The following is a 24,342-nucleotide window of genomic DNA, read 5'->3' as shown; positions in this document are numbered from 1 at the left end:
GTGAACGTCTGCGTCTCCGCACTGCTCTGTGGGATTTTGCAACGACGCTTGAAACGCTCTAGAGTGCACCCTCGCGCGGCATGCAACACTTCTGTCTTAAGAAGTCATCCCGTTTCAAGGCTTTTACCTAGTTGAATAGAGTTTGGCGGAGCGTTCCATGCGCCTCGAAGGCCTGCTGGAGTGTGTTGAGTACGCCCGCGTGTCGCTGACCTGCGCGTACACAGGACGGTGTTTGTCCGTAGACAAATGCTTGCCAGTATCTGTGGCCAATTTACCCGGCTCGCTACAGCCGGTGGTCGAGATCTACGCATGCAGCTAACATTTTATGAACGAGTACTTGAGCGCTCGCGTCTGTTTATCGAGCCGGGGCTGAGCGCCCTAGTAGTACGCTACGTACCACTCACACAGAGAGCCTACTAAGTCGTATTGCCCTCCATTGCCGACCCGGCGGCTTGCGAAATCCGTCTGTTGACTTCGAGCTCCGGCGCAACCCAAGCAACTTTCGACGGCATGCAAGATTGAACAGGACGAAGCGCGAGGTGCCGGGTCGTCAGCGCACAATTGCTAGTTTGAGCCTTCTCTCTGGCGTTGCAGCCGATGCCCGTACTCTGTTCCGCGGGGACGTACCAGGACTCGGAGGCGGCCTCAGACGCATGCAAGTCGTGCGCTGCGGGCGCGTACTGCGGTGTAGCCGGGCTTCAGAGTGCAGACGGAAGTGGTCCTTGCCAGCCTGGATTCTTTTGCCAAGAAGGGGCGAAGGTTGCCGCTCCACGAGATGCAGTCTCTGGGGACATTTGCACGAAGGGACACTACTGCCCACCAGGTGAGCCGGCGCTCCTTTCGGAATGGATGGGCGTCTACTATTGGTGGACACTGGCACAAGCATTTGAGAATAGCCGGACTGGAAGCGCTCTCAGTCGCGTCTGGAGAGTGTGGGTCTATCGAACTAGACATATGCTCTAGGGTCGCCGACACAGGGCGACCGTGTACCAACCGATGTCAAACAGTTCCTGGCACACTCATTTGCTGCCGACGCACGCAGCGTTGCCTCGCGACCAACTCGATGTAATCGGTGCCCGCGGGGGGAGCTCCAAACATCAGGGTCTCGGAAACCAGTTCAATTGCAGGGCGCAGAATACTGCCTCATCATCTGTCACGAATCCCACGATCTCCTCGTACCTTCGTGGGTGGCTCGTCAACTGCCAAAGAGCAGACGTGCTCTCTAAGAGATAGAACGCCAGGGCTGGCTGGCTGGTCAGCTCCGTCGTTCTGCGTGACGATTTGTGCTTGAGTGTTTCAGGATCGAAGACGCCGCAGGAATGTGCAGCAGGGTACTACAGTGACGAAGAAGGTGGGCTACCTGACTGCGGAATACCCTGCACCTCCGCCCTTCCTTGCAGCAGCTCGCAGTCGACGGACCCCTGACAGACGCCGCTTTGCGTTTGGAAAAGCCTTCACGCTTCGAAGTATTGCTGCCGTAGACATATCGGCACGCGCATCCAGCAACCCACCAAATTGAGCCCGCGTATGGGTGCATCAATGCCACTTTGCTCTGTATCTCTCCAGCGCCTAGAGACACCGATTCAAGTTCTCAGTGCGTAACTGCGGGCTGACGTTGCTGGCCTGCTTTAATCGAGAGCGCCTTCGTCCGTGTGCGGCGCCCTACCAGCATACCCCCCGCTGCTCTCTCGCACAGGTTTTGGCGACGGCGAACTGTACCGTGTTCCTGCTTCCTCCTTTTCCCTCGCTGCTAAATAGGTCTGGCTAGCTGCAAGCGGTGCCCTGCGGGCTACCTATGCCCGGGTGGGCCAAGCGGGGAGATCCAGGACTGCCCCAGAGGGTCTGTCTGCGGACCCGCGGCAGCTCAGGCTTCATTCTGTCCGGATGGCACGACCAGCGACGTTGCAAATTTGGCAAAGGACGAGGAATGCAGCGAGTGCCCCCCAGGCAAAGTGTGCGAGGCTGGCAAGCCCCAAACGGAGTGCCCAGCCGGATTCCTCTGCCTGCTGGGCGTCGGACCCGCCCAGACTCAAGACCCGAACAAAGACCTCAACGAAGTGTGGACAGACAGCTCCTTCTGGAGCGGTCATTCAGTGCACTACGGGTACGTGGATAAGTATTTCCTGCTTCCCACGGTATGCCTATATATGTGACCTTGAGAAAAACACGTCTGCGGCAACGTCTGGCGCGCAAGGGCAGTGTACCGCGCTGGCTTGAGGCGGGCTGCCAGGGGTCGCCCTACTACGTCCCAGACAACCGCACAGTGAATACAGGGAACTCCGACCAGCCCGACCATTAAGCACACAATGGCTGTCGGAGACACCTGGATGAGCGAGTCTGAAATGGCTCAGAGAGAACAGCTGTTTGGCTAAGCGACAGCAAAGCGGCTGAGCAAATGCAGCAGCTACCTGCGGTGGAGATGAAGTGAGGCGGGGACTAGGCCTGGTCCACGTCTGCCTGTGTGTCTGTACATGCTTATGTGGGTGAGGGTTTGTTCGTATCACATAAGAGGGTGGCGAACAGCGCAATCAAGAGCCAGATTAACCACCCCGTGATTCGGCCTTATACGCCTTTCGTCAGCGCCGGCGTGACCACACGGCCGCGCTAGGGGAGTCGGGGAGGCTCTCGCTGGACGCGCCAGTCTCCGGGGCAGGGCCCGTCCCTCAAAAACGCCCAAGTCGCTGCGTCGATGTTGCTCTCGCGATGCAGCGGCGCCTGCCCCGCGGGCCACTTCTGTCCGACCGGAACGGAGGCCCCAGTGGCCTGTGCAGAAGGGACAGTTCGGGAAACAGTCGGAGGCGAAAGCCAAGATGACTGCTCGAAGTGCCCTGAGGGCAGCTTCTGCGACCCGCACATGCCAGTAAGAATTCTGCGACGCTTGCATTCGTGCTGAGAGAGCTCCTTCGCTCGTAAGCCGTCGGACAAGCGACAGGCACTCATGCCGCCGGCGCGCCAAGCAAACGCGGCGCCCGCGTAGGCCCTGTGCTCCAATCCGCATTCAGACGGTATGCGGATGTATGAAACACTTTTAATGCACATACGAGAACTTTGTGTCCCATGACCCTCTTGACTCCTCGGCATTGCCTGCGCATGCAAGTGTATGACGTTTTGCCGTAGCCGCAGATTCACGCATGCGCGTCGAGAGAGCCATAGGTTAAAAAAGCAGCTTTCGGTTCCTCACGGCTGTTGCTTTGCGAGTATCTTCCGCTGCCTTTCAGGTGCCTGTGGCGTGTCCTGTGGGCTACTACTGTACCAGCGAGACACCGAAGCCCACTCCCTGCGAGCGCGGGTTCTATCTGAGCAGCAAAGGGAGCTCACATAAGTCTGACTGCACAAAATGCCCAGAGGTAGGAGGGGTACACGAAATGAAGGATGAGAAATGGGGATTCAAGCGGAGGCGACATGCGTCAGTGGACGCATGTCGAATTCCCGTCACGTGAAAGGAAGGCGACTTAACCAGCACGAATGACTGATTCGCTGAGAGTCTCCGGATGAGTGAGCGTACACGCGGCTCGACTACGCAGTAGCAAGAGGCGCGCAGAAGTCGTTTGTACCCCAACACGTGCGGCCGCGTGAGTCGCTGTCAGTACACTCACGATGACGAGCCGGCTCAGTTGCTTGTCTCGGAGCGTTCTAGGGCTACGCATGCGACCAAGAAGGCGTCGTCGATTTCAAGCTCTTCCCCTGCCCCACAGGCTACTTCTGCCGGGCGGGCGCAGTGGAGCCTGAGGCTTGCCCGGCGGGGAGCTACGGAGCAGGGCCGAAGCTTTCACAACCCGAGAGCTGTGCGGCGTGCCCCGCAGGTATGACAGAAGAAGGGGCTTAATCGACAGGCACCGCATCGTTTCACAGCTGACAGAGTGTCCCTTGAGAGCGTCAAAACTGGACACGCCTAGCACCGCGGTTTCCGTCTCGGAGTGCGCTGGCTTTGCACTGCTGTGCGGACTTCGTCGGAACAGCCACAGCAACCCGCAGAGACAGACTAACCCACTTTACACAAGTAGGTTTGCTCACCACATCCTGCCTCCTCGGCGCAACATCGCCACAGAATGACCCCTGCTTCGCTTCGTTCGCAGGCATTCTCTGCGCATCTCCTGACGAAGACGGCAAACTCCGGCCGCAGGCAACTGTGTGTCCGGCTGGCCACGTGTGCGGACGAAGCGCCAGCGCCCCAATTATGTGCCAAGCGGGCACGTACTGCCCCGCTGGAAGCGAAACGGCGGTGCCTTGCCCTGACGGGTACCACTGTCCCCAAGGCTCGGATGTCCCGCTAGTTTGCCCGGAAGGATCGTTCTGCTCTCACGGCGTTGCTGAACCCACTGTGTGCCCGACGGGATACAAGGCAAGTGCTGCAGTCAGCAGCCACAAAATGAACCCCATGTTTAAGTCTGGTTCTCCGAGCCCCAGCGAGGCCTGCAGCCGCTTAGCTACCTAAAAGCGTGTACCATGTCCACCGCATATCCCCTGTGAGTGGAGGCTTCGATGTCATGCTTGCGCAGTCTGGAAGTGCGTGGGGTCTGGGCGCCAGACCGCAGGGTTACGCGGGCGGGACGATGAAAGAGTAAAAGCACTAGCACGGCATGCGCAGTGGGTCGGAGCCGTATCAAGCTCCGCGCCGCTTAAACCTTGGAGGAGGAGTCTGAACGGTCATTCTAGCTAATGGGAAGCTGCCGTTAGGCCTGTCGCTTCTGCGTGACCAGGGAGGGTTGCGGACAGCAAAGCTTGGTCACTCTCTGCTGCATCTACTGCATGCATCAGGCCAAGGAAACCTGCGTCGGCGCCTACTCGGTCGAGGCATGCTGTGAAGCGTGCCCGCCTGCAACTTTCGCTGACCAGCCAGGCTCATCTGAGTGTAGCCCGTGTGCGGCGGGGCATATATGTACAGGTAAGGAACCGCGGTACTGCGAAACCGTTCGCGTTCGGGTCGCTGTCTCTAAAACTTGGGGCTAGCTCGTCTGACCACTCTGCAGCCCCTGCCGTTGTGGATCTTCAGAGGTGTCTTCCGCTCTGATTTTCGGGGTAGGTAATATGGCAGGCGCATGGTCACGTGACACCGTTCGCTGCGACGCCTCCTAGTACGTGCCGCGCGACCGATCCAGCAGTTTTAGCACCCGCGTGACGACTGACTCGTGGCCTCCTGGTCTTTTAGAGAGCGTCGTGTAGCGCGGTGGACAGTCCAGGGAGCCCTGCGTGGGTGGAATATGCTTGCCGATTCGTCTGCCGCCTGTGTCCTTTCTCTGCAGGCGGCTCAACCTCTGCGACGCCGAATGCGAACGAGGAAGGAGTTGTTATGGGCTACAAGTGCCCACCCGGCTATTTCTGTCTCGAAGGCGCGCTCGAACCGACACCCTGCCCGCCAGGCACCTTCAGCGACCAGCCAGGAGGAACGTCGCTCGACGCCTGCTCGCCCTGCCCCGACGGGACCTACCAGCGATTCCCAGGGATGGTAGGGAGATTTGTGGCAAGGGTGTTCACGCAGAACAGCCGACGTAGTGGCGCGGTGCAGCCTTCAGCGTTTGTGGAACACACTCGTGCGTGGATGCTGAGATACGCTGTGTCGGGGGCTCTGCTGTGTAGTATTTGTCTGTGCGTGAGTGGATGCAACAGGTTCATCCTAGCGTTACTGCCACCTCCCAGGCAAGTGGGATGGCCTGAATCCCATGTGTTTGGAGTGGGACTTCGCGGCTGCGATCACACGCCATTCGGGTTTGTGTTTCCTCTGCATTCTCTGCAGTCGTCATGTGACGCGTGCGGTCCAAACGCGAGATCTGAAAAACTGTCAGGCTCCACTTCGTGCACGTGCTATGGAGCCGCGCGGTTTTACCGGAACGAGGACGGCACGTGTCCCTGCTATTCACGGTAAATCTGCATGGGCCTCGCACCAGTCCCCTGAAGCGTGTGCATATTTCACCGGCAGTTTGCCGCTTTTCTGAATACACGTTTGAACCTAAAGATGAAGTAGCGTGTGTGTAAGGCATGCATTGTTTCCTATACATATCTCGATGTATATATATATATATATACGCCTGGGTGTGTTCAACTCAGTGTGCGTCAGCGATACGGCTCCGCGTGGACGCATCGCCTCTCATCCTCATCCGGTGTACGCATCATGCTTTCGCTTGCTTCCACTTTCCAGACTGTGGCAAATTATAGACCGCCCGCCAGCACCTATGGAGCTCCTGGTTAGCAGGGAGCTGTAGGCTGAGGGGATGTCCCCGTTGCCTTCTTGTGAAGCAGCCCCCTCGCGCTTGGTCATGCAATGCTAACATAAACATTGGGTTGGATGCGTATATCTCCACGCCTTTCGCTTTACGCATGGCGAACTTCCGAGTGCCTTCTGTGCTTGGAGTGGCTGCCCTGCGGCGTCGCCTCTTTCATATTTTGGCTTCAGTTTTACGACCCATAACGGCGACGAGGCGGCGGCGGCGGACGGACGGAGCCCGTGCCAGGAGGTTCTGTACAGCCGCTGCACAGTGGGGCAAGTTCGCGACGATGTCGGCTCCTGCTTGAACGAAGACGAGGTGGATTGCGTGGAGTCTTGCCGCGGCGGCGCGGGAAGCTTTCTGCACCACTTCGGAGTCTGCCAGTGCGCCGACGGTCCGCGCATCGCCGCGCAGTGCACGGCGAGCTGCAAGGAAACCCTCCCAGAGGTCTTCGTCACGGCGGAGGGCCTGACCGAAGTCGACCCCGTTGGCGCCAGCACGACTGTGTACTCCACAGGCCTCCCTGAGAGCCTCGACATGCCGCGCCTGCAGTTCCTCTGCGCCAAGCTGAAGGTGCGCAGAACGACCAGCGCTGCTACGTACGAGTGGCCTGCATTTCCTCGAGGGCAGGCTGACATAACGAAACAGATGGAGAGCCTCACGCAACCACAGCACGAACCCGAGCCCGGACAGCCAAAACCAGGAATGCGCGCAATGGCACTAAACTGGAAGCGGTGCGGAATGTAGACCACGATCGACGCGAAGGTCTCTCGAACTCGGATTTGAGATCTTCCGCGCACGTTGCTGTGTAGCACGTCAGGGCGTCGAGGCAATGTACAGCGCGCAAAATCGCAATTGTGGCTGAAGGCGCAAGCGTGACCGCTTCACTCTATGGCGCGAATGGTTTTGTTCGCTGAAGTCCAACTCGGCGTATGAGTGCGCAGGAGAGCGCGCACCGCAGCGGACCGGTAGCAGACCCAGTGCATGCTGTGGATTGGAGCGCCATGTGTGTGCGTTGGTTTTTTTCGTCCCTCCAGGAGGAGCTTTCGGGCTTGCCGTTAGATTCTCTATGCGGGATGAGCTTCCACCAGGCGTCTTCAGCAGGACTGGATGGCCTGCTGCGCATGCCTGACGACTTGAGGCCGGCGCCGGATCTGTCGACTGACGGCAGCCAGCCAGACGGCCCCGCCTCGTACCACCGAGTCGCCGGACACCCGCCACCCGCCGTGGAGCCTTCGGCCTTTCGCCTGGGGCGGCGGAGGACAGGGACGCAGTCTACCGACCCCCGCAACATTGTCCCGCGCCCCGTTCAGTGCCTGCAGCGAGGAGCGACCATTGTCTGGGAGCTGAAAGACGGCGTGTACCCTGTATATCACAAAGTGAGTTATTGACGGAGGGATGAGCGAACGGCAAGCGAGCGTCGTCTAGCGGCGCACACAAAAGACCCAGTCGAACGCACGCTTCATGTGTTCTCCACCTCTCGCCAGCAGAGGCCCCCAACAGGAATGCCGTATCGTGTGGTGTGGGGCCACGCGCTGGGGTTACACCGCTGCTTCCTGCATTTCTCATGAGAAGAAAACGAACGTAAGCCTCCCTTAGTTTCCGAAGCAGTGGGTCCGCTGGGGCCAACGCACAAGTGTCCCGGCCGGTCGCTCGTCACGACGTTGGTCTCCTCTCCTGCTGGGGCGACTGCGTGTTCCGCCGCAGGAGAGTCTGATGAATTCGCATGCAGCGATGGACGACGCCGCGTTCCGAGACCTTGCCAAGCGCGCCTCGAACCTGCCTCAGTTTTTCGCGTACACGTTCCTCGTCGCCGGCTCGTTTGTGTTCGCGGCCTCCGACAACCCGCTCGAAATCGCAGTCGTCGTAGTCGTCCCTGACGGCGTGCGCTGTCCCGCAGGCACCAGGTGATTGCACCCGAATCTCGTACAGCAGCTGGGAGGCAACCGGGCGCAGACCACCCAGAGGAGCACAGAGTGCCAAGACGATGAATGCTTCAGGACACAGAAAACGAAGCTTGGGAGGCATCCTGAAACGCGGCACAGATTGAAGCAGCAAGGACAATGCAGGCAGCGTGTGAAACAGATGCAAGCAGACGAAACAAAAAGCTTATCGCCGAGGCCAGTATAGCATAACCTTACTGGGGCCGAGACGTCCATCGACGCTCTCAGCCAAGGAATGTCTTGCGGCCGCGGCTTTATCGTTTGGCGACGGCGCGCTAATTGAAGCTGATCAGGCTCGACCCGCCACTGCCGCACTGTGCCTTCTCTCCAGCGCTCTTTAGCGCGGTAGCGTTGATTCCTTTGCTCGTCCTGACTGTGTCAAACGCTTCCTAATATACCCCACACATTCGCGTCCCGCTCTCGCATCCTTGTCGAGTCTCGATACCCGAGCCTCTTTTTGGTTGTCGATATTTATTTTGCAGGTTCGCCTCTCCTCTCTCCGCGCAGAGCCTGGGCATTCTCGGGGTTACATCGGCTGCGTCGAGGCTTATGACGGAGCCCAACTGGGGGACAGTCATCCTCGGCTTTTTCGCGCTTCTCTTTTGCTGCCTCGTCGTGCTCTACGCCGTGTGGAGGTGTCGCCACAGCGCGTGGGAGGCGTGCCTGTGGATGGCGCCCCTGGGGTCCGCGAAGCGCCGGCACGCCCTGACCGACTTCCGCGGCGCAATCCTAGCAGCTGTCCATGAATTGCCTGGTGCAAAGGGCAATTTAACATGCACAGATGTCCGCGTCCTGCACCACCTCGCCGTCTCAACGGCGGACGCCACGCATGCAGTTGCAGGGGTGAGGTTCAGAACATAGACGGCGAGGCTGGACGGGCCTCGAGGCGATCACGCTCGTTATGTGCAGCACCTCTATATAAATACATATATATGCATAGCCGCATATGTATCGAGGGTCGGAGGAGCGCTGCTCATTCTCCCGTTGCTACCTTCGGGCAAGCGTCGGTTCACTGGATGCACAGGCACGCCTACGCACTGCGTGTAAATGTATATTGGCATGCTGCGGGACCAAGTCGGAAGTGTGTGCTCAGGTAGTCGCGCAGCGCATTCCGGACGAATATCCGCGCACCGCGTGACGAGCCGGGGCGCCTGGAAGGCTGTTCAGTTTCGTTTTCGCCGCCATTTCTGTTGGTTTGCCAGTACGCGGGGGATGCCGAAGAACAGGCGATTGTTCCGCTCAAGGACGCGGCAGACGCGTTGGCGGTCGACGTGGATTCAACCGATGGGCGGCTTCTGCAGGTGGGTCCTTCGACGTGTTTTTAAAGAAGATGTAAGACGGGCGACGTTGTGCAGAGCACAGAGGCCCACTGCAGAGTGCTGTATATCGGCTTCACAGACACCTCTTCTAGATGCGTCAAGTTGGGCACCAGGCCACAGGTTCCGTAAAAATATATATACATATATATATATATATATATATAGCTTCATAGAGGCTCCACGTATGTCGATTTATGGGTTTGGTGTGCGTGCCTACATCCATGAAGCATCCATCCGCAGAATCCCAGCAGGTGTTTCCAGAGGCCTTTTTCGCTCCAGGGGTAACCACGGGACTTTGACTCATCCCCTTGCGCCTGTTGAACATGTGATATTTGAGAAACTGATTGATTTCGGAAAGACGCTTAAGTGCCTTGTGGACGAAGAGCTAAAGTCGTTCGAACAGGCCTGTGCCGCCATGCCGCAGACGGTACGTCCACAGGAAACGGATCAACTTCAGCAGTCTTAACCGGATATTCGCCTGCCTTTCTATCGCTGTCCCTTAGAGTCTCTAGATTTACATGTGTGTCAAGGCTAAGAAGGAGATTCTTGCCGTCCGTAGACGTGGCATCTGCGCAAGACTCGTGTTCTATTACCATGTCGAAGTGCGACCCGCCTACCAGGTTTGCTGTCCTACTTTTCCTCTTCTGGCTATACCAGCTCAAAGCGTTTCGCGGCGTCTGCGTGTTGCCCACCTTCAATGTGATTCCTAAGCCGCCTCTCTTGCTGGGCTCTCTCACATGAACCTATCATACTGGACACTTGTGGCGGAAACTGCCACCTGTATTACAAGTCTCAGGCATGGCCCCCACTTCCTCGTACTGTCTACGACTGAAGGTTTCACTCACCCTCTGAGACGTTTGTTGTGGTGTCTTGGAGTCGGGGGCATGCATTGGCCCCATCCTTTTCAACCGGTTGGATACACTGAGCCACAGTCACGTAGCTGACGGCTCGAATTGTGGTTCGCGGTTCAGCTGGAACGCATTCTGAAGAAGACGCGGCAGACGCTGCTCCTGCTGCCGGGCGAGCAAATGTGGGCTTTGTCGCCCGACCAGCAAAAACTGCTGCGCACGCTCGCCAGCGTCTTCACTGGAGCCGACGACCCGATTGCTGCAGACGAGGCCCTGGCGAACGCACTCGCGCCCCAAGCCCTTGAGAGACCACAGACCACGAAGCCTGGCGACTTACTTGATTACTTTCTCACGTGCATCGACAGCGCTGGCGTCGCGGTATTCGACGCGTTGGACACCCTCTGGCTTTCCGCGCCGCAGGTAAACAGACGCCACCCGACGTATAGAGCCTTTTCAGGCAAGCGTTCGGCTGTTTCGTCCTCTGATCACGCGGGGGTGTGTAGCTGATAAGCAGGCACGCTGAGTGAACGCCCTTGAGCTATCTCTCCCGCCCTGAGCTCCAGGACGTGCCGCCGCTCGGATCGGCTCAGAGTGTCTAAAGCTGGTAGAATTGCTCGTTTTCTCTTCGCTGGCCTCCAACATCGATGCGAAACACTCCTCAACCTCTCCTGTCTACGTATTCGATTGGGCCCTGTCGACAGCTGTGCATGCCGCTCATGGCCTCTGCGCATCCGTCTTCTGTTGCATGTCCACGGTCTCCTAAGAACAAACAGCAGTGATAGGAACCGTGGCTTGCTGCGGCTTTGGGTTGCATCACGGTGCCCCTTCCATCCGAGGGTCTGCGTGATCAGGGAGAAAGGTAGGAATATATATATATATATATATATATAAATATATATAAATATGATATATGGACATTTCCACGTCAGGCAGAACTCCCCTGGCGGTTGTGGGGCTAATGAGAAGTGGAACGGATACCCCAGGCCGCAAATAGCCGCACACCGCTCGGACGCATTTTGCCTTTCACTGCTCATTCGTCTGTGTGCTCACGCCCAAAGAGATTCACTCAGGGGGCGGACTCTGCGAGTCGGCTTTCTTTCGCGGGCGGCTCTCCGCATAACTTTGCGTGCAGCACGGCGAGGATTCGGTCGCGGATCGCGTGATTGCAAAGTTGGAGGCACTTCTGAGCGACGCCGACTCCTTCGACGAGAGCGGAGACACGTTGTTCGTCTTGTACGACACGCTGTTTGCGGAGCGTCTGTATCAAGAAGAGCGGCTCGAGGGCGAGTGCCACCGCCTGCAGGCGCTGTTTGCAGGGCCGCACCAGAAGCTCCGCGACACAGTCCAGACTCTCGGCGTGCTCCCGGCCAAGCATGCCGAAGCATGGTTCGACCTGAGGGACCTCCAGCTCAGGGGCCTTCTTGACTTTGAGGCGGATGCGGTTCGAAAGATCGTCTTGGCCGCAGTCAGGTGAGGCCGCGCACATTAGGGCCCACCCGATATAAATTCCGACTTGTGTCGGTTCCTAGCGACCCCCACCGCCGCCCTTCGCCCTTGTCTTACACGCTGGCACTGCTGCAGTTGGAAAAAGAAAGAAAGAGCCATTTGCAATTGAGGCAGAGGGTTTGCTGCAAAGCGGAGACGAAGAGGCCGCCGACCACGCACGCGCAATGCCCGTGCGCAGCTCCGGCACAAGGCTTAACTCCGCTGTGTGAATGTCTATGCAGTGGCGTGAAGAGCGGGAAAGCGGTGATCGACGACAACATGCTGACAGTGAGCTTCGAAACGGGAGAGGTTTGAACCGTACAAGGCAGGCTGTCGGCATCGCCGAATAATCGCACGTCCGAAAAATAGCTGTAGACAGTTGGGAGCGATGTCTCGTCGGCCAACAGTCCCTTCATAGTCCCTTCATGCTGCCCAGCACCTCGTTGCATGACCGAGCGCTACGAACAACGCGTAAAACATATCTGTGGATTCTTTCTCCGGCGCACACGTAGGCCTGCTTGATTTAAGGTACGGGAGATAGGCCCAAGTCGCGCATTGCATTGCTAGCGTTTCCCCGGGGGTCAGCGTCGTCGAGGCTGCGAGCACGGGGAGCGTTTAGACCGGATCTCACTGAAGATGTGGTGTCTCAGAAGCATCGAGTCCAGCTTCGATGTGAGAAATGTGCTCACATCGCTGTCCGCATCATGTGGTTCTCTCGCCCTCGAAGTTCTCTCTCTAGTGCTCGCTTTCAGTAGTGGTGTTGGGGTTGCTCTTCATCTCCCTCTCTTTTTCTGTCTGATTCCATCTGTCTTCCTGCCTTCAAGGATGCCCGGTGCGATTGCGCTACTGGTGGAGCTGTGCGTGGCTTCGCCGCTGGAGTCCTTGCGAGGTGTTTTGTGAGTTGTGTCTCCTGCCCTGTGACCCCCAGACGACCGTCGAAATGGACCAGTTGGACAGTCGCGCGTTTTTGTCTGCGCTTTTGGCGTCGTCTCGTAAGAGTCTCTCCGAAGAAATTCGGCTCGAGCGGGATGCCTTCGTGAAAAAGATGCGACAGCTCCTGAAGAGCCAGGAAGCGGCTTTCAAAGAGTTGCTGACTGAGCAGGAGGGCGCCTACAGGGCGGCAGCTGACGCGCGAAGAAGCGCATGCAAAGCACTCCTGCAAACCAAGCACGCCGAGGAGAAATTGAGACTTTCGCGCTGGAGCGCGGCCTTGGTCAAGGCAGTCAGGGAGGCGGGAGAACTGCAGGCGCGTACCCATTCCGAGGCAAAAGGAAACGCGGAGGGAAGACAACACCGAATCAGCGGAACGGCGCGGGCTGTGACAGATTGCATCACCCGCGCCCTCGAACAGCGATCCCAAATGGAGGCAGACAGGGCGAGGCTCGAGAATCAGATGGCGGAAGCCGCGTACAAAAGCTCTGTTGATATACACGTCGCCCAGCTTGACTTCCTGGTACGCGCGTTGCGTCCCGTAACACTCGACACGCGCTTCGCGTAGGGTCAGCGAAAATGGTTTATGTCGTCTCGATAGGCCCTCTGTGAATACGAAACCATGGTGGGAGTCGAGGGCGCCGCAAACCGCAGAACCGAAGACAGTGCCGCACCGGCTGTCAAGGCTGCAAACGCAGGAGGTGGCAGCTGGAAAGGCATGGGCACTAGCATTTCTCAGCGATACGGGCGCGGCGATACCTATGTCTTGTGCCGAGCTGTGTAGGATATGTCGGCGTGCGCGGCTACCTGTGATTGAATCCTCTTGTCAATCCCTATGCATCTGCTCACCCTGTATCCCGCCCAGCTTTATGGGTCTGATGGATGCGGCTTTCCGAGGACTAGACACGAAGGAGCCGAATCGGATCACATCAAGCCAAAGGAGCGTTTCGCGATGTGGTTGGCCGACCAGCTCGGGGCGACATCCCGCAATCCCCACAAGCCACGAACGGGCTGCATACATATCTGTCTGCCTCTCTATCTATATACACACATATGCATATACACCTCCAGCCGCTCGTACCCACAGTTTACCGATCTGTCTCTCTCTTGGCTTGACGCGGGCTCTTGCTTGTTCGCATGGGACAGGGTGAGCACGCGGAACTCGAGCTGAAGCAGATGGAGGCCTTCCTCCTCGAGGACATTGAAGTGCACGGAGACATTGCGGTCGAGCTAGGCCAGAAGTGCCTCGAAGCCGCCGTGATGGCCAGCGCCGCGGGCGCCAGGCGCAAACCGGCAGGGGAGGAATCTGGGAAGAAGCAGGCACACGGAGACGCCGCCGAACCGCACTGCGACGGCTGGAACCAGGCAGCCATAGCGATGGCGCTCCAGGCTGTGCAGGCCAAACTCGAGAAGAACCGCGCGTCTAGGCGTCATCATAAAGACCAACTCGTGTCCAAGTGAGCATGGAGCGAGAGACGCACCGCAGGCCAGAGCATGTCAGCGTACAAAGCGAAGAGAGAGAAAGGCATCCGTCACAGCGATGATGCCGCCCTCGCCAGTGGAAACGCGCTCGCGGCCTTGCAGCGTTTCCACACCTGCCTCGCCCCCGCAACGTAGCTGACGTGTGCTGAATGCAAGGAAGGCAATTGGTGTTCGCCCCGAAACCATGTCGATGTGTGCTCAGGACGAGAGCAGCATCGGATGCGCTCACGGTCTGTGTATCAACCAAGCACGACATGCTCACGCAAGCCATGGAGGAGCTCCAGGGACGCACCTTCAGGCTCGTCCTCAGTGAGCTTGAGACCCGAGACGACGTGTGGAAGACAGCCCTTTCTGTACGTCGCTCTCCACAACACGCAGGCGCCGCGCTCTGAGACTCAGGCAGAAGGCGCGTCCTTGTAATACGTAGCGGCTCCCTCTGGACTCTAGGTGGCACTACAGGTGTAGTTATGGGTGACGCTGGTATGGATATTGCCCTACACGATACATACTATATTGTAGCCCGGGGGGTATCGAGTGCTAAGGATTTCAAACGACGATACAAAATCGCACGAAACTCCAACCGCTCCTCCACAGCGCACACGTATAGACAGATGTGGCTTCCGCTGTCTGTACCTCTAAACATGTCAGTAGTTAGAGTATCCTAGGCCTCCCGAGGAGGCGCCAAGAGAGCGCGGGAGAACCTGAGGTCCTCGCGGCTCGACTCTCGGCAGTTCTCGCCCACACAGCGTCTGTTGGTCTCCCGAGGCTGTGAGAGGCAGCGTGCGCGGAGGGTGCCTAATGGTCATGTCTCCTGTAAATGGTCGATTCGTCGGGTTCGGTCTGGGCTATGGATGATCCCTTGCAGGCGGCGGGCAGATCCGCGGTTTACGACGAAGGGAGGAAAGGAGCGGAAGAGGAGTTGCTGCGACGCACGGAAATTCAAAAAACGGCGGATGCCGAATGGGACCTTGAGAAGGCGCAGCTTCTCCAGGAGTTCCTCGAAAAGAGCTCGCAGTCGCGGCTGCGGACTGTCACACGGCTCCGGCAGGCCCTGTTGCAGACGCGGCTGAAGGCGTGGGAGCGCATGGCCGTAAGTGGGTAACGACGCGTCGAAACAGAGCGTCTCAGTGAAAGGTCACACGCTCGCTGTGCCGCAGGAGATTGTACCCCACGCCGCATGCCAGGTGCGTCGGTCGACAGGCGCGGGGGCGCAGGCGCGGCAGAACGCTTTCCTTTTCGAGCGCCTCCGGCCGTGGCCACGAGAAACATTCCAGGCCACAAGTGTAGGCAGACGCTCAAGGATGCGCGTCTCGCCATTAAAGCCCGCGTCCTTTAGGGCGACTGCATGCGTGAAGCGCGCGTTCTTTAGGGCGACCGGATGCGCCCCGAGCGGACGTCTGCTCGCGTGAGGGAGACCCAAGGCCGCCTCGCGGGGAGTAGAGAGTGAACTGGCCCAAGAGCCTGCGCCTGTGTCTGGGCAACCCTCGCAGGTCGGCGGCGGCTTTCTAGACGAAGGCCGTGCGCTCGAGTGCTGGCGCGACGTGATGGATCCCAGCACACACCAAGACGACGGCCTCGTAGCCATTCGCGAACAGCGGCGGCACGCCGCGGAGAGGTACGCCACGCGAGTCCGCAAGATGTCGACGCGCGAGGAGAAACGCCGAGCTCTCCAGAGGGACGCCCTCTTGCAGGCGGCGTTCCTTGTGACTCAGGTAGGTCCCCCCTGGCAAGCTGTTGCACGACTCCCCAGGCCGTTGAAGACAAGGAACCTCGTCTCTGACTAAGTGTGGCTCTTCTCGAAGGTGCTCGCTTTTGTCTTTCGAAGGCGTCGCCGCATGGATCACCAGGTCACGCCGTGCCGTTCCGGTCGGTAATCGCGGGCTGCGAGTGAGACGGTCGTCTCGAAAGGGGACGGTTTGAACGCATATGGGTATGCTATATCTCCTGACGGAGCGAGCTGCAATGAGGGTGCCAGTCTCTGACCGTTTGTCTCACGCCCGTCTGTCTGACACGCGGACTCGTTCTAGAAATGGCTGGTGCGTCGTTGGCGTTTCGCGCCCTGGCGTAGTAGCGCCTTCAGAGGAGACAGCCTGAATGTGGGGAAGGTCCCGCCCGAAGGCTCTCTGATGTGCGGGTGACGGAGAATGGCGGTCGACCCCGCAGGCCTAAAGAACAGGAAATCCTCGAGGCAGGCACCGCACAGATGGCGCCTCTGGCGCCTTTGCTGGGGCAGGCCACAGCTCGTGCTGTCCGTTTCCACTGCTTGCTAACCCATTGAATAACGCCAGAAATTGTCTAGACATCGAGAAAGGTGATTGCTTGCGTTGCCGCGTCCCCAGCCTCGAAGTGTGACCGGGAAGGGGACGAGCATGGCGGGCGGCGCGCTGCAGAGCGCAGCAGAGATGCTCGCTCAGAAGAAACTCGAAGACGAACTCTTGCAGAAGCGGCGAGTCCTGCAAGAGGACCTCAGGCGCGACTTAAACGCAATTGATGAATCGCTTAGGCTCCTGGATCAACCCGGCAAGTGGTGTGGCCCACAAGCCTCCGACACAGATTTCGGCGAGGAGACGGCGGACTGCGCCTCAGCGAATGGACACAAGGACGACGCTCCAAGTCGGATCGCGCAGGCGCGCGAGCAGCGCCGCAAACACCTTCAAACTCGACGAGTGCAGGCTGTCCAGGACTTCAAGAAGCTCGAGAAAAATCTTGAGTGGGAGTGCCGCGCACGCACAGTGGAGGTCCGTCATGAGATCCTTCAGAAAATCACAGACTTCGCAAACGAAGTGGAGACCAGCGCCCACCAGCTTGACAACATTGCCGCTGAAATCGCCAAGGACCTGACGATCAAGTACGAGGAGGAACTCAGGCAGCTCAGGCAGGTGACTGCTGCAACTTCTCCTCGGCCTCCCAAGGCCCAGAGCTCACGTGGTGACATCGTCGTCGAGCAAGTAAGAGCTTGGATGTGGTGGCGGGAGACAAAAGTTGTCGTCGCACATGTAGCTGTCGCCCCGCTGCTTCATGTCGTTGGCTGTGAGCGCACGTTGACAAATGCCCGCTCGCTGTCGTCAAGGAGTGAATCTCCGACCAGGCATTTGCCAGCCTCTAGGTCCGGGGGAGGGGGCACGCGGGGGGAAGCGTCACTCGCGTGGGTTCCGTCCCTGATCGCACGCATGTGGAAAGAGATGTTGCAGTGGATGACGCACCACCGCACACGCGGAAAGCAGGTGCGCCGCTGCAAACGTCAGCGATACGGAACGCAAATGTGCCCCTTCGCATCTCCCCACAAGGCCGGCGCCTGCCCCGAGAAGCGTGGCGACTCCGACTACATTTTCACCTTGTAGTTACGCTTAGATTCCCAGAGTGAAAGCCATCAGGTGTTATCGAGCCAGGTGCTGAAGCTCAGAACTCCTCAGTAATGTGCGCAGGGTGGGGGGGATGGGGGCAGTGCGGAACTCGAGTTAAAAGCATCATGACCCGCGAGCGACCCACGAAGCCGTAGGCCAAAGCCCACGCTTGCAGAGTAAATCTACGCGACACATAGGCGTCGCGGTCGGGACAGCGCCACTCTCACCCGTGTCACTGGCCATGGGTTGGCAGCAGAGGCATTTTGACGGATTGAGGATTTGCGTTCTGCGTTAGGGGGAGTCTAGCGCCCTCAGCCCGCCCGAGATTGACATCGAGCAGCAGGCGCGACAGCTGGCCATGACGCGCTGTCAGCGTTTAATTCGTAAGTAAACAACTCTAACGGAGTTCCGCCCGAGTTGCATTACGCACCGGCTTGAAAGTTGAGGCGCAACAGATCCTGTGATGGAGAGTCAGGTTCATCCGGAAGTCGAATGACCGGCGCAGCGTCTCTTGCCTCGAGAACAAATCTCGCTCCGACACTGCAATCCAGCACGCAACAGTGGTAGCGAATGTCTGACTTCGGCTGGCTCCGTTGCTCGCCCTTGGAAACCACTGGAAAGAGTTGTGGATTCGTGTTGTAATCGTGACAAAGCAGAAGGATCAGGGAGCTCCGACGAGACGTGGTATTACTGCCGTCCGTTGTCGTCCTGTGTGACAGTCCGTCTGAAGCGGCTAGAGGAAAAGGGCAGCAAAATGGCGCGGAGTCTTTCCGAGGAAGCCTCTGCAGGTATAGTGTCGAACTTCGAGGAGGGCGCAGGCGCCTCAGGAGTACTGCGCTGGAGGGCCTTCATGTGTTGGCATAACAAGCGGTCTCGTCATGACTGGCACAGTTGTTTCGATTCGCATGCTTCCTTACCGCTTTCGAGCTCGAGTTTGAAGAAACAAACATCTTACGGCCTCCGTGCAGCGTGCGGTTTGACGCCTATGCCGTAACGGCAAGTCATACGCCTCCTGGGATGATCGTATGTGTGTTGCAAAACCCGCAAGACTTCATATCCGTGATAGAGACGAAAGGTCCGTACTCACTATATACCTATACATATAGATGTAGATAAATATATACGCGAAAATGCCTGTGAGTCCTGACTGCAGTGGTCCGCGTGGGCACGCGATTACCGCGTGCGTCTTCTGGTGTCTTGTCTGTGTTCAGAACTTCGGCGCTTGCAGGAAAAACAGAGAGACTGCGAAGCCGAGAAGCGCGTGCAACTTGAGCGGGAGCTCGCAGAGCACGAGAAGGAGAAGGATGAAGCGGAACGGCGGTTGGCCGAGTCCCTGGAGCTTCTTCACGTACGCATTCGTAGACACCTGTCCCCCGGTACCGCTGCTGCAGACTCTCACCAAGGGCGTCTCACTCCACACATTAGGCACGAAGCGGTATTGGCCGACGCGTCTGGCGACCCGCAGTTCAGCAGAGAGGGTACCTGTTGCATCTATGCCTGTCGGGGAGGTCCTCGCGTGCATTCGCGCCTCACGGCGAATGCCAGCGTTGTTGGAGAGAGCCACCCCAGAAGTGGCCGATCGAGCCTCGTGCATGCCGTTGTGCGTTGCAGCTTTTTGACTTATGCAGCGAGAATGGGAAGATCGGCTGGAGAGGGAAGAAGAGGAGGGCCGCGCCCGACTGCGGGCGCTTCAGGATAATGCGCGGCGGGAGGCAGGGCGGAAGCTAGACGACCAAAACCTCGGGCGAATGAAACAAGAAATCTTCGAGATGCACCGCACAGACGCCGCCCGATTCGACGAGGCACTAGGCGCTGAGTACTGGAAACAAATGAACGGCTTGAAGGAGCGCCTGCGGGCGAAGATGCTCGCCAGAAAGCGGCGCATGATTTCCGCCGCACAGGAACAGCTGACTCTCCAGGGCAATCGGCTGAGGGAGGCTAAGAGTGCGTTTGTCGCGAAGCAAGAGGCTGTTAGCTTCTACACGCCTGACCGCCAGCGCGAGGTATGTCTCTAGCCTTGCCTCGTGTCTCCTTGGATCTCTGAAGAACTTCCATCTCCCTTGAGCTTTCCAGGCCAGCAATTTGGTAGTCTTTATGATACCGACGTGTCATCCAACTACCAACTCGCTCCATCGTCTCTTTTGTTCCTTTGTTTGAAGGCGGAGAGTGTTTGTTGAGCCTCCCTGACCGTTCTGAGCAGGTCGTGCTGCGGGTTGGGCGCGCCTGGCGAGATGAAGCCAGTCGCCGCGCCGCACAAAGAGAGGCTCAGCTCGACGCAGAAAGAGCGACGGCTCAAGAAGACCCTCTCCCCGCTGACGTGCCTCCGCTGCAGAAGCTCTCCACCTCAACACTCGACAAGCGTCTAGCAATGCTGCGGTAAGCTTCAAGGGGGGCTGCCACGGCCGTCGAACTACCGCTGAACTCCGCGACGACAGTTTTGCAGTGCTGCGGCCTCGGTTCGGAGGCCGCATTCTACAAACGCAAAGCCAGCTCACGGCACCGTTCCTTGGGAACTAATCCAGTGCTTGGCTCACACATACTAGCTATGTTGCATCAACAGGGCCTTGTAACTTTTGCTCGATGTGTTTACGGTTCCTTAGTTACTCAATTGTCTAGAAATGCAGTAATGTGATGTGTCCCACGGCCGGGCACGATATGTAGGGGCATTATGGTTAGATACCTGTGCTGCGAGTTCTCGTATTTGATAAACGGGGGTAATCCGAACTGCGGTATAGGGACACGCAGCCGCTGGTGTTCTACCGGTTCCGGAGTGTAGGTAGGGTGCCCCAGCACTGTCGCCTGCCAGACGTGCAGCGTTGTCTGTTTTTTGGACGTGCTACGTACTCTCAGACAGGCTATAGAAAAAACAATCGCGGAGATTCACGGCACTGTAGAGTCTGTGACCAACGCGGGCTGCCGCCGAAGCACTGCCCGACGCGCAACTGTCAAGGAATTCGACACACTCGACGAGGCAACAAACCAAATCAGCCAAGTGAGTCAGCTGGGCATATCTAGAAAAAGACCTTGCTGAAGAGCCAACCAGTAGCCGTGCCTGCCTGACGCGAGAGGCCAATTAAAACTACTCCCACTCACGTTGGACGAATCGGTCCTGCGTAGCACAGTATATACCATGACTACTCGAACTGCCTCGTTCTGCCATGATGTTTCTCGTTACGCTCATCCACGAAATCTAAGGTATCTTTCATACGAAGTTATGAATTGGCCGGTAGTAGATACAGCACAGATGCAGATCCATGGGTACGCGAGACACCAGAGGGAACAGAGTTTTTAATATCACCACGCATGCATAACACCCCCGGACGGAGTCAATGAATCTGCGACGCTCTGCGCTCTCAGTCTCTGCCGTGTCGTAATGATCGGAATCCGGAACCTCTCCTTGTTGGTGTACGCTTGCAGCTCCTTGGAACGCTAGCGAAGCTCAACGGGGTCTATTCATCGCTAGCCCATCACTGAAATGGTACTGGGAGCGCCAAGGCGTCTGCAGCTGCGCCTCCAGAGAAATGCCGCGTGTGACACGACCTGCTGAAGCGTTACTGTCGCTCGTGGCTGCTACACCTGCTAGAGAGGGTACATATCGTGCTTAAGATTTCTTGCGACAGCAGAGGTCCGAAATCTGGTTGCGTCTCTTCTGCTTGACGGTCGCGCCAAGGGGGACGACATACCATCGTGAATCCTACACTGCGTGTCGACACGTTTATATGCACATATGCGCCTATACGCGTGCGTTTATCCGTATAAGCCGGCAGCACCTCATACACATGTCGACTGGCGATCGCGTAGTAGACGTGGGGCTACATGGACCCCGCATCAACAGCACTGCCTTAGGATTTCTATGGAGGATGGGAATCTCCGGATCTGGCAACGTGGCGACTCTGGAGTTTATGGCTCCTGCCGAGTTGAGAACCGAAACCAAAACGATTCTCGGCACTTCCCGTGGAAATGACCCACATGTCCTTTATGCATATGCGTTTATGGCCACTGCACGGATACCCTGATTCTAGAGATGCAGAAACATAACGTTTACACTTGTAGTCGCCTGCGCCTACGGCGAGCGACAATATAAGGCCTGAGTCGGCCCCTCCTTCCGGCATGCCTATGTGCGCTACGTACCTAAGAATATCAGTGGCGCTGACTAGTTGTGCACCACACACTGTAATTATTTGGAGTACAAAGGTAATTGCAACTAAGAAACCAAAGTTAAAAGGTGAATTTAGATTGAGAGCACACCGATAAAAGACAACCACCAATATATATTGGTACAAAGAAGTTACCATATCCTCTTTACAAAGCAGGCATTACGAACATGAAGATCATAGCTCGGCCATGTATCGTTATTATCACATTATTGCAGTACACCACCCCCCCCCCCCCTGGACTGCTTAGACAGCTAAAAGTGTTGGATTTCAATATCCTACTACATTAAGATTATTCTACATTGGTTATGTCTTTGGGTGAAGAATACAAGGATAGCTCCAACAGTAACATGGCTAAAATGTATATCTTTAAGATGTTTTTGTGAGTCATGTGGACGGTTGATCCAGAGTCCCGCGCTTCAGAGTTCAGGACTGGAGCGTCTTGCAAATTACGTCGCGCCTTCCTGCCAGTGCGTCGTCAGCCGGGCCGCCAGCCCCGCACGCCCGAAGACATGCAAATGTCGAGAAGAGGCGAGCCTCCACTTTTCCCAGCCAAAGCACAACTGGACTACTCCTAACCGGTCCTGCGCCAAGTTGCCCACATGCAGACATACAGCCGCACACGCTGCACAGCAAAAATCGCATCCCGCGAGCGGCTACGACCGGAGCTGTCTATCCGCCTCATGACCCATTCCATTCACTCAGTGGCCGCCCTGTAAGGTCCATGTAGATTCGCATTCACGCGGGTACGCAAGAACGTGAACACACTTATCCATGAATCGATGCACGCAAGACGCGTCGTGGAAAATGACTCAGCACCTCTTCACGCACCACAATGACGAGAATCGCACCTGCGAGTCATGCATGCAAATCTCAACGCAGACATCCACGCATCATAGAAGACAAAGGCCTACGCACACGTCCAATCTCCCACGCGTCTCACGCGACACCCCGCCGCTATGCAGCCGGCGGGAGGCTCCGGGACGAAGCCTTTCTCCACACGTCTTCACCCCACAAAACGTTTTCAGGGACTCGCGCGAAGACAAAAAGGCTCAGGGCCCTGCGCAAGCCCCCGACAACAACGCAGTGCGCAGCACACGTAAAACCCCTTTCGACAGCATCGCGTATCAGTAATCGGAGTGCACCACGAGGAGACGCCCCTGGCGAAAGGCACACGCGATAAAACTCTCCCGAGGGAGAAGCGCAAAAATACAAACGCCCTCAAAAGAGCTAGCGTGCTTCCCCTTTATTTGTCGATCGGCACGCGCACGCATAAGCACGTCGGTTCTACCGGCTAGAGCCTGTAGCGATGCGTCAGCGCGGAGGCTCCGCTTGCGAAAAAAAAAGACTGGACATAATAAGTCAAAATCTGTCTGCCATCCTTACACGTGCCCGCCAGCACGGGGCGTCCAACGACGTGTAGATAAATATGACCACGTGGATGCCACAGATAATTCGTACATATATTTATAATCAGGGATTCGCGGAAGCCGTCTCATCCGCCAGCGACGCGAACGGACCGAAGCCGTTGACACGCCTTTGGAATGACATCAAAGAAAGACAGACCAGGCCAATTCCAAGCTGCGCGTCTATCGCAGCGTAGGCAAGTCATACAAGAGATGACACGTATTTGAAGCCGGGAATGCGTTATTGCGACGGCGGCCGCCAGACACGCTCCGTGAACAAGCTCGAGCGGCTTCCCCGATGCACTGCGCGAGGCAACACGCCTAGAAACTCATACACCTTTACTGGGGAATGCAGATCCTGGCGCCAGATAGCGGTTGGCTTCATGGCAACTGAACAGCATCCGTCATTGTTCCCTCGAACGCGCCTGGAACGGCGCGAGCTCCGTGGGCAGTCAAATGCGAGCGGACGCGCACGTAGCAAGCGGACAACACGACCAACGGACCAACATATAAGTGATTCAACTATACAAAAACAAAAGGAAAATGGAGATGTACGCATATGCCGCTAACTCCCAGCCCCGCCCGGCAGCCGCTAGTTTCATAACCCGTCGATTAGAACACTATAGCGCAAATTCATGCCGCTGTCAGCGACCTGGTGACCCGCCCAGAAACACAGATCATTCAACTCGAGGTTTCGTCTCAGATGCACGGACTCGCGCGGCGGCCCCCGGCGATGAGAGAGCGCCGCATACGATCTGTCTGTGGTCGTGCGTTCTTTGTTCCCTTCTTTGGCAGTCTGCTTCTTTGAGTCTAATTCGGCCTTCGTGCACAGATAAAACCTGAACGTACCTCATCTCAGGTTATGGCAACCGGCTCGGCTCAACACGGAAGTAAGAGACAGACGCATCCCAGCAAACACCGACCCCACGAGTGACTTCTCTGAACTGTCAGGCAGCGGACCGAGCTGGCGCCAGCTCGTCGCCGCGCAGAGCCAGAAACCCCGAGGGGAAATCTTGTCTCAGCTTCCGAAGGCGCCTGGCGGCCGCCCAGAGCGCGGCACGAAACAAGCCCTCACGAGGCGAACTGGCACACGAGTCGACACCGCCTTAGCCGTCCTCTGCGAACCTCATTCAACTTACCACCTGGCAATGTTCGAGGCCTCCTCCGTTGCCAGTCTCCGTGCTCATAGCCCCAGTCCTCGCTCCGCGGCTGGGCGCCACGGCCGAGC

General features: G+C 57.5%; 2 protein-coding genes across 2 annotated transcripts in view; both read left to right on the top strand.

The window, feature by feature from the left end:
• BESB_013000 (GCC2 and GCC3 domain-containing protein) overlaps positions 1-9,471 on the top strand; it is a gene marked incomplete at both ends in the record, with an annotated part of 28,625 nt that extends 19,154 nt beyond the window's left edge. Inside the window, 15 exons of the mRNA XM_029360030.1 lie at positions 595-823; positions 1,301-1,351; positions 1,759-2,104; positions 2,710-2,860; positions 3,219-3,347; positions 3,638-3,803; positions 4,077-4,354; positions 4,759-4,885; positions 5,244-5,446; positions 5,735-5,859; positions 6,392-6,776; positions 7,241-7,582; positions 7,911-8,110; positions 8,629-8,989; positions 9,349-9,471. Of these exons, the coding sequence (XP_029216697.1) occupies positions 595-823; positions 1,301-1,351; positions 1,759-2,104; positions 2,710-2,860; positions 3,219-3,347; positions 3,638-3,803; positions 4,077-4,354; positions 4,759-4,885; positions 5,244-5,446; positions 5,735-5,859; positions 6,392-6,776; positions 7,241-7,582; positions 7,911-8,110; positions 8,629-8,989; positions 9,349-9,471 (3,216 nt within the window). The remainder of the gene's footprint in view (positions 1-594; positions 824-1,300; positions 1,352-1,758; positions 2,105-2,709; positions 2,861-3,218; positions 3,348-3,637; positions 3,804-4,076; positions 4,355-4,758; positions 4,886-5,243; positions 5,447-5,734; positions 5,860-6,391; positions 6,777-7,240; positions 7,583-7,910; positions 8,111-8,628; positions 8,990-9,348) is intronic.
• A 178-nt stretch (positions 9,472-9,649) lies between these two features.
• BESB_012990 (GCC2 and GCC3 domain-containing protein) lies at positions 9,650-21,028 on the top strand (the record flags this gene model as incomplete). The annotated part of the gene is made up of 17 exons (XM_029360029.1): positions 9,650-9,892; positions 10,437-10,733; positions 11,446-11,783; positions 12,041-12,086; positions 12,727-13,251; positions 13,875-14,185; positions 14,413-14,563; positions 15,076-15,300; positions 15,701-15,922; positions 16,550-17,158; positions 17,850-17,937; positions 18,274-18,342; positions 18,766-18,902; positions 19,183-19,557; positions 19,755-19,930; positions 20,405-20,546; positions 20,972-21,028. 17 exons carry the CDS (start codon positions 9,650-9,652, stop codon positions 21,026-21,028), a joined length of 4,011 nt encoding a protein of 1,336 aa, XP_029216696.1.
• Positions 21,029-24,342: the final 3,314 nt, after the last annotated feature.

This window comes from Besnoitia besnoiti, chromosome IX (genome assembly GCF_002563875.1).
Source record: "Besnoitia besnoiti strain Bb-Ger1 chromosome IX, whole genome shotgun sequence".
In the NCBI taxonomy this organism is placed as follows: domain Eukaryota; phylum Apicomplexa; class Conoidasida; order Eucoccidiorida; family Sarcocystidae; genus Besnoitia; species Besnoitia besnoiti.
Note: the sequence above shows the minus strand (reverse complement) of the source record. Positions and strands in the feature narration are given on the sequence as shown.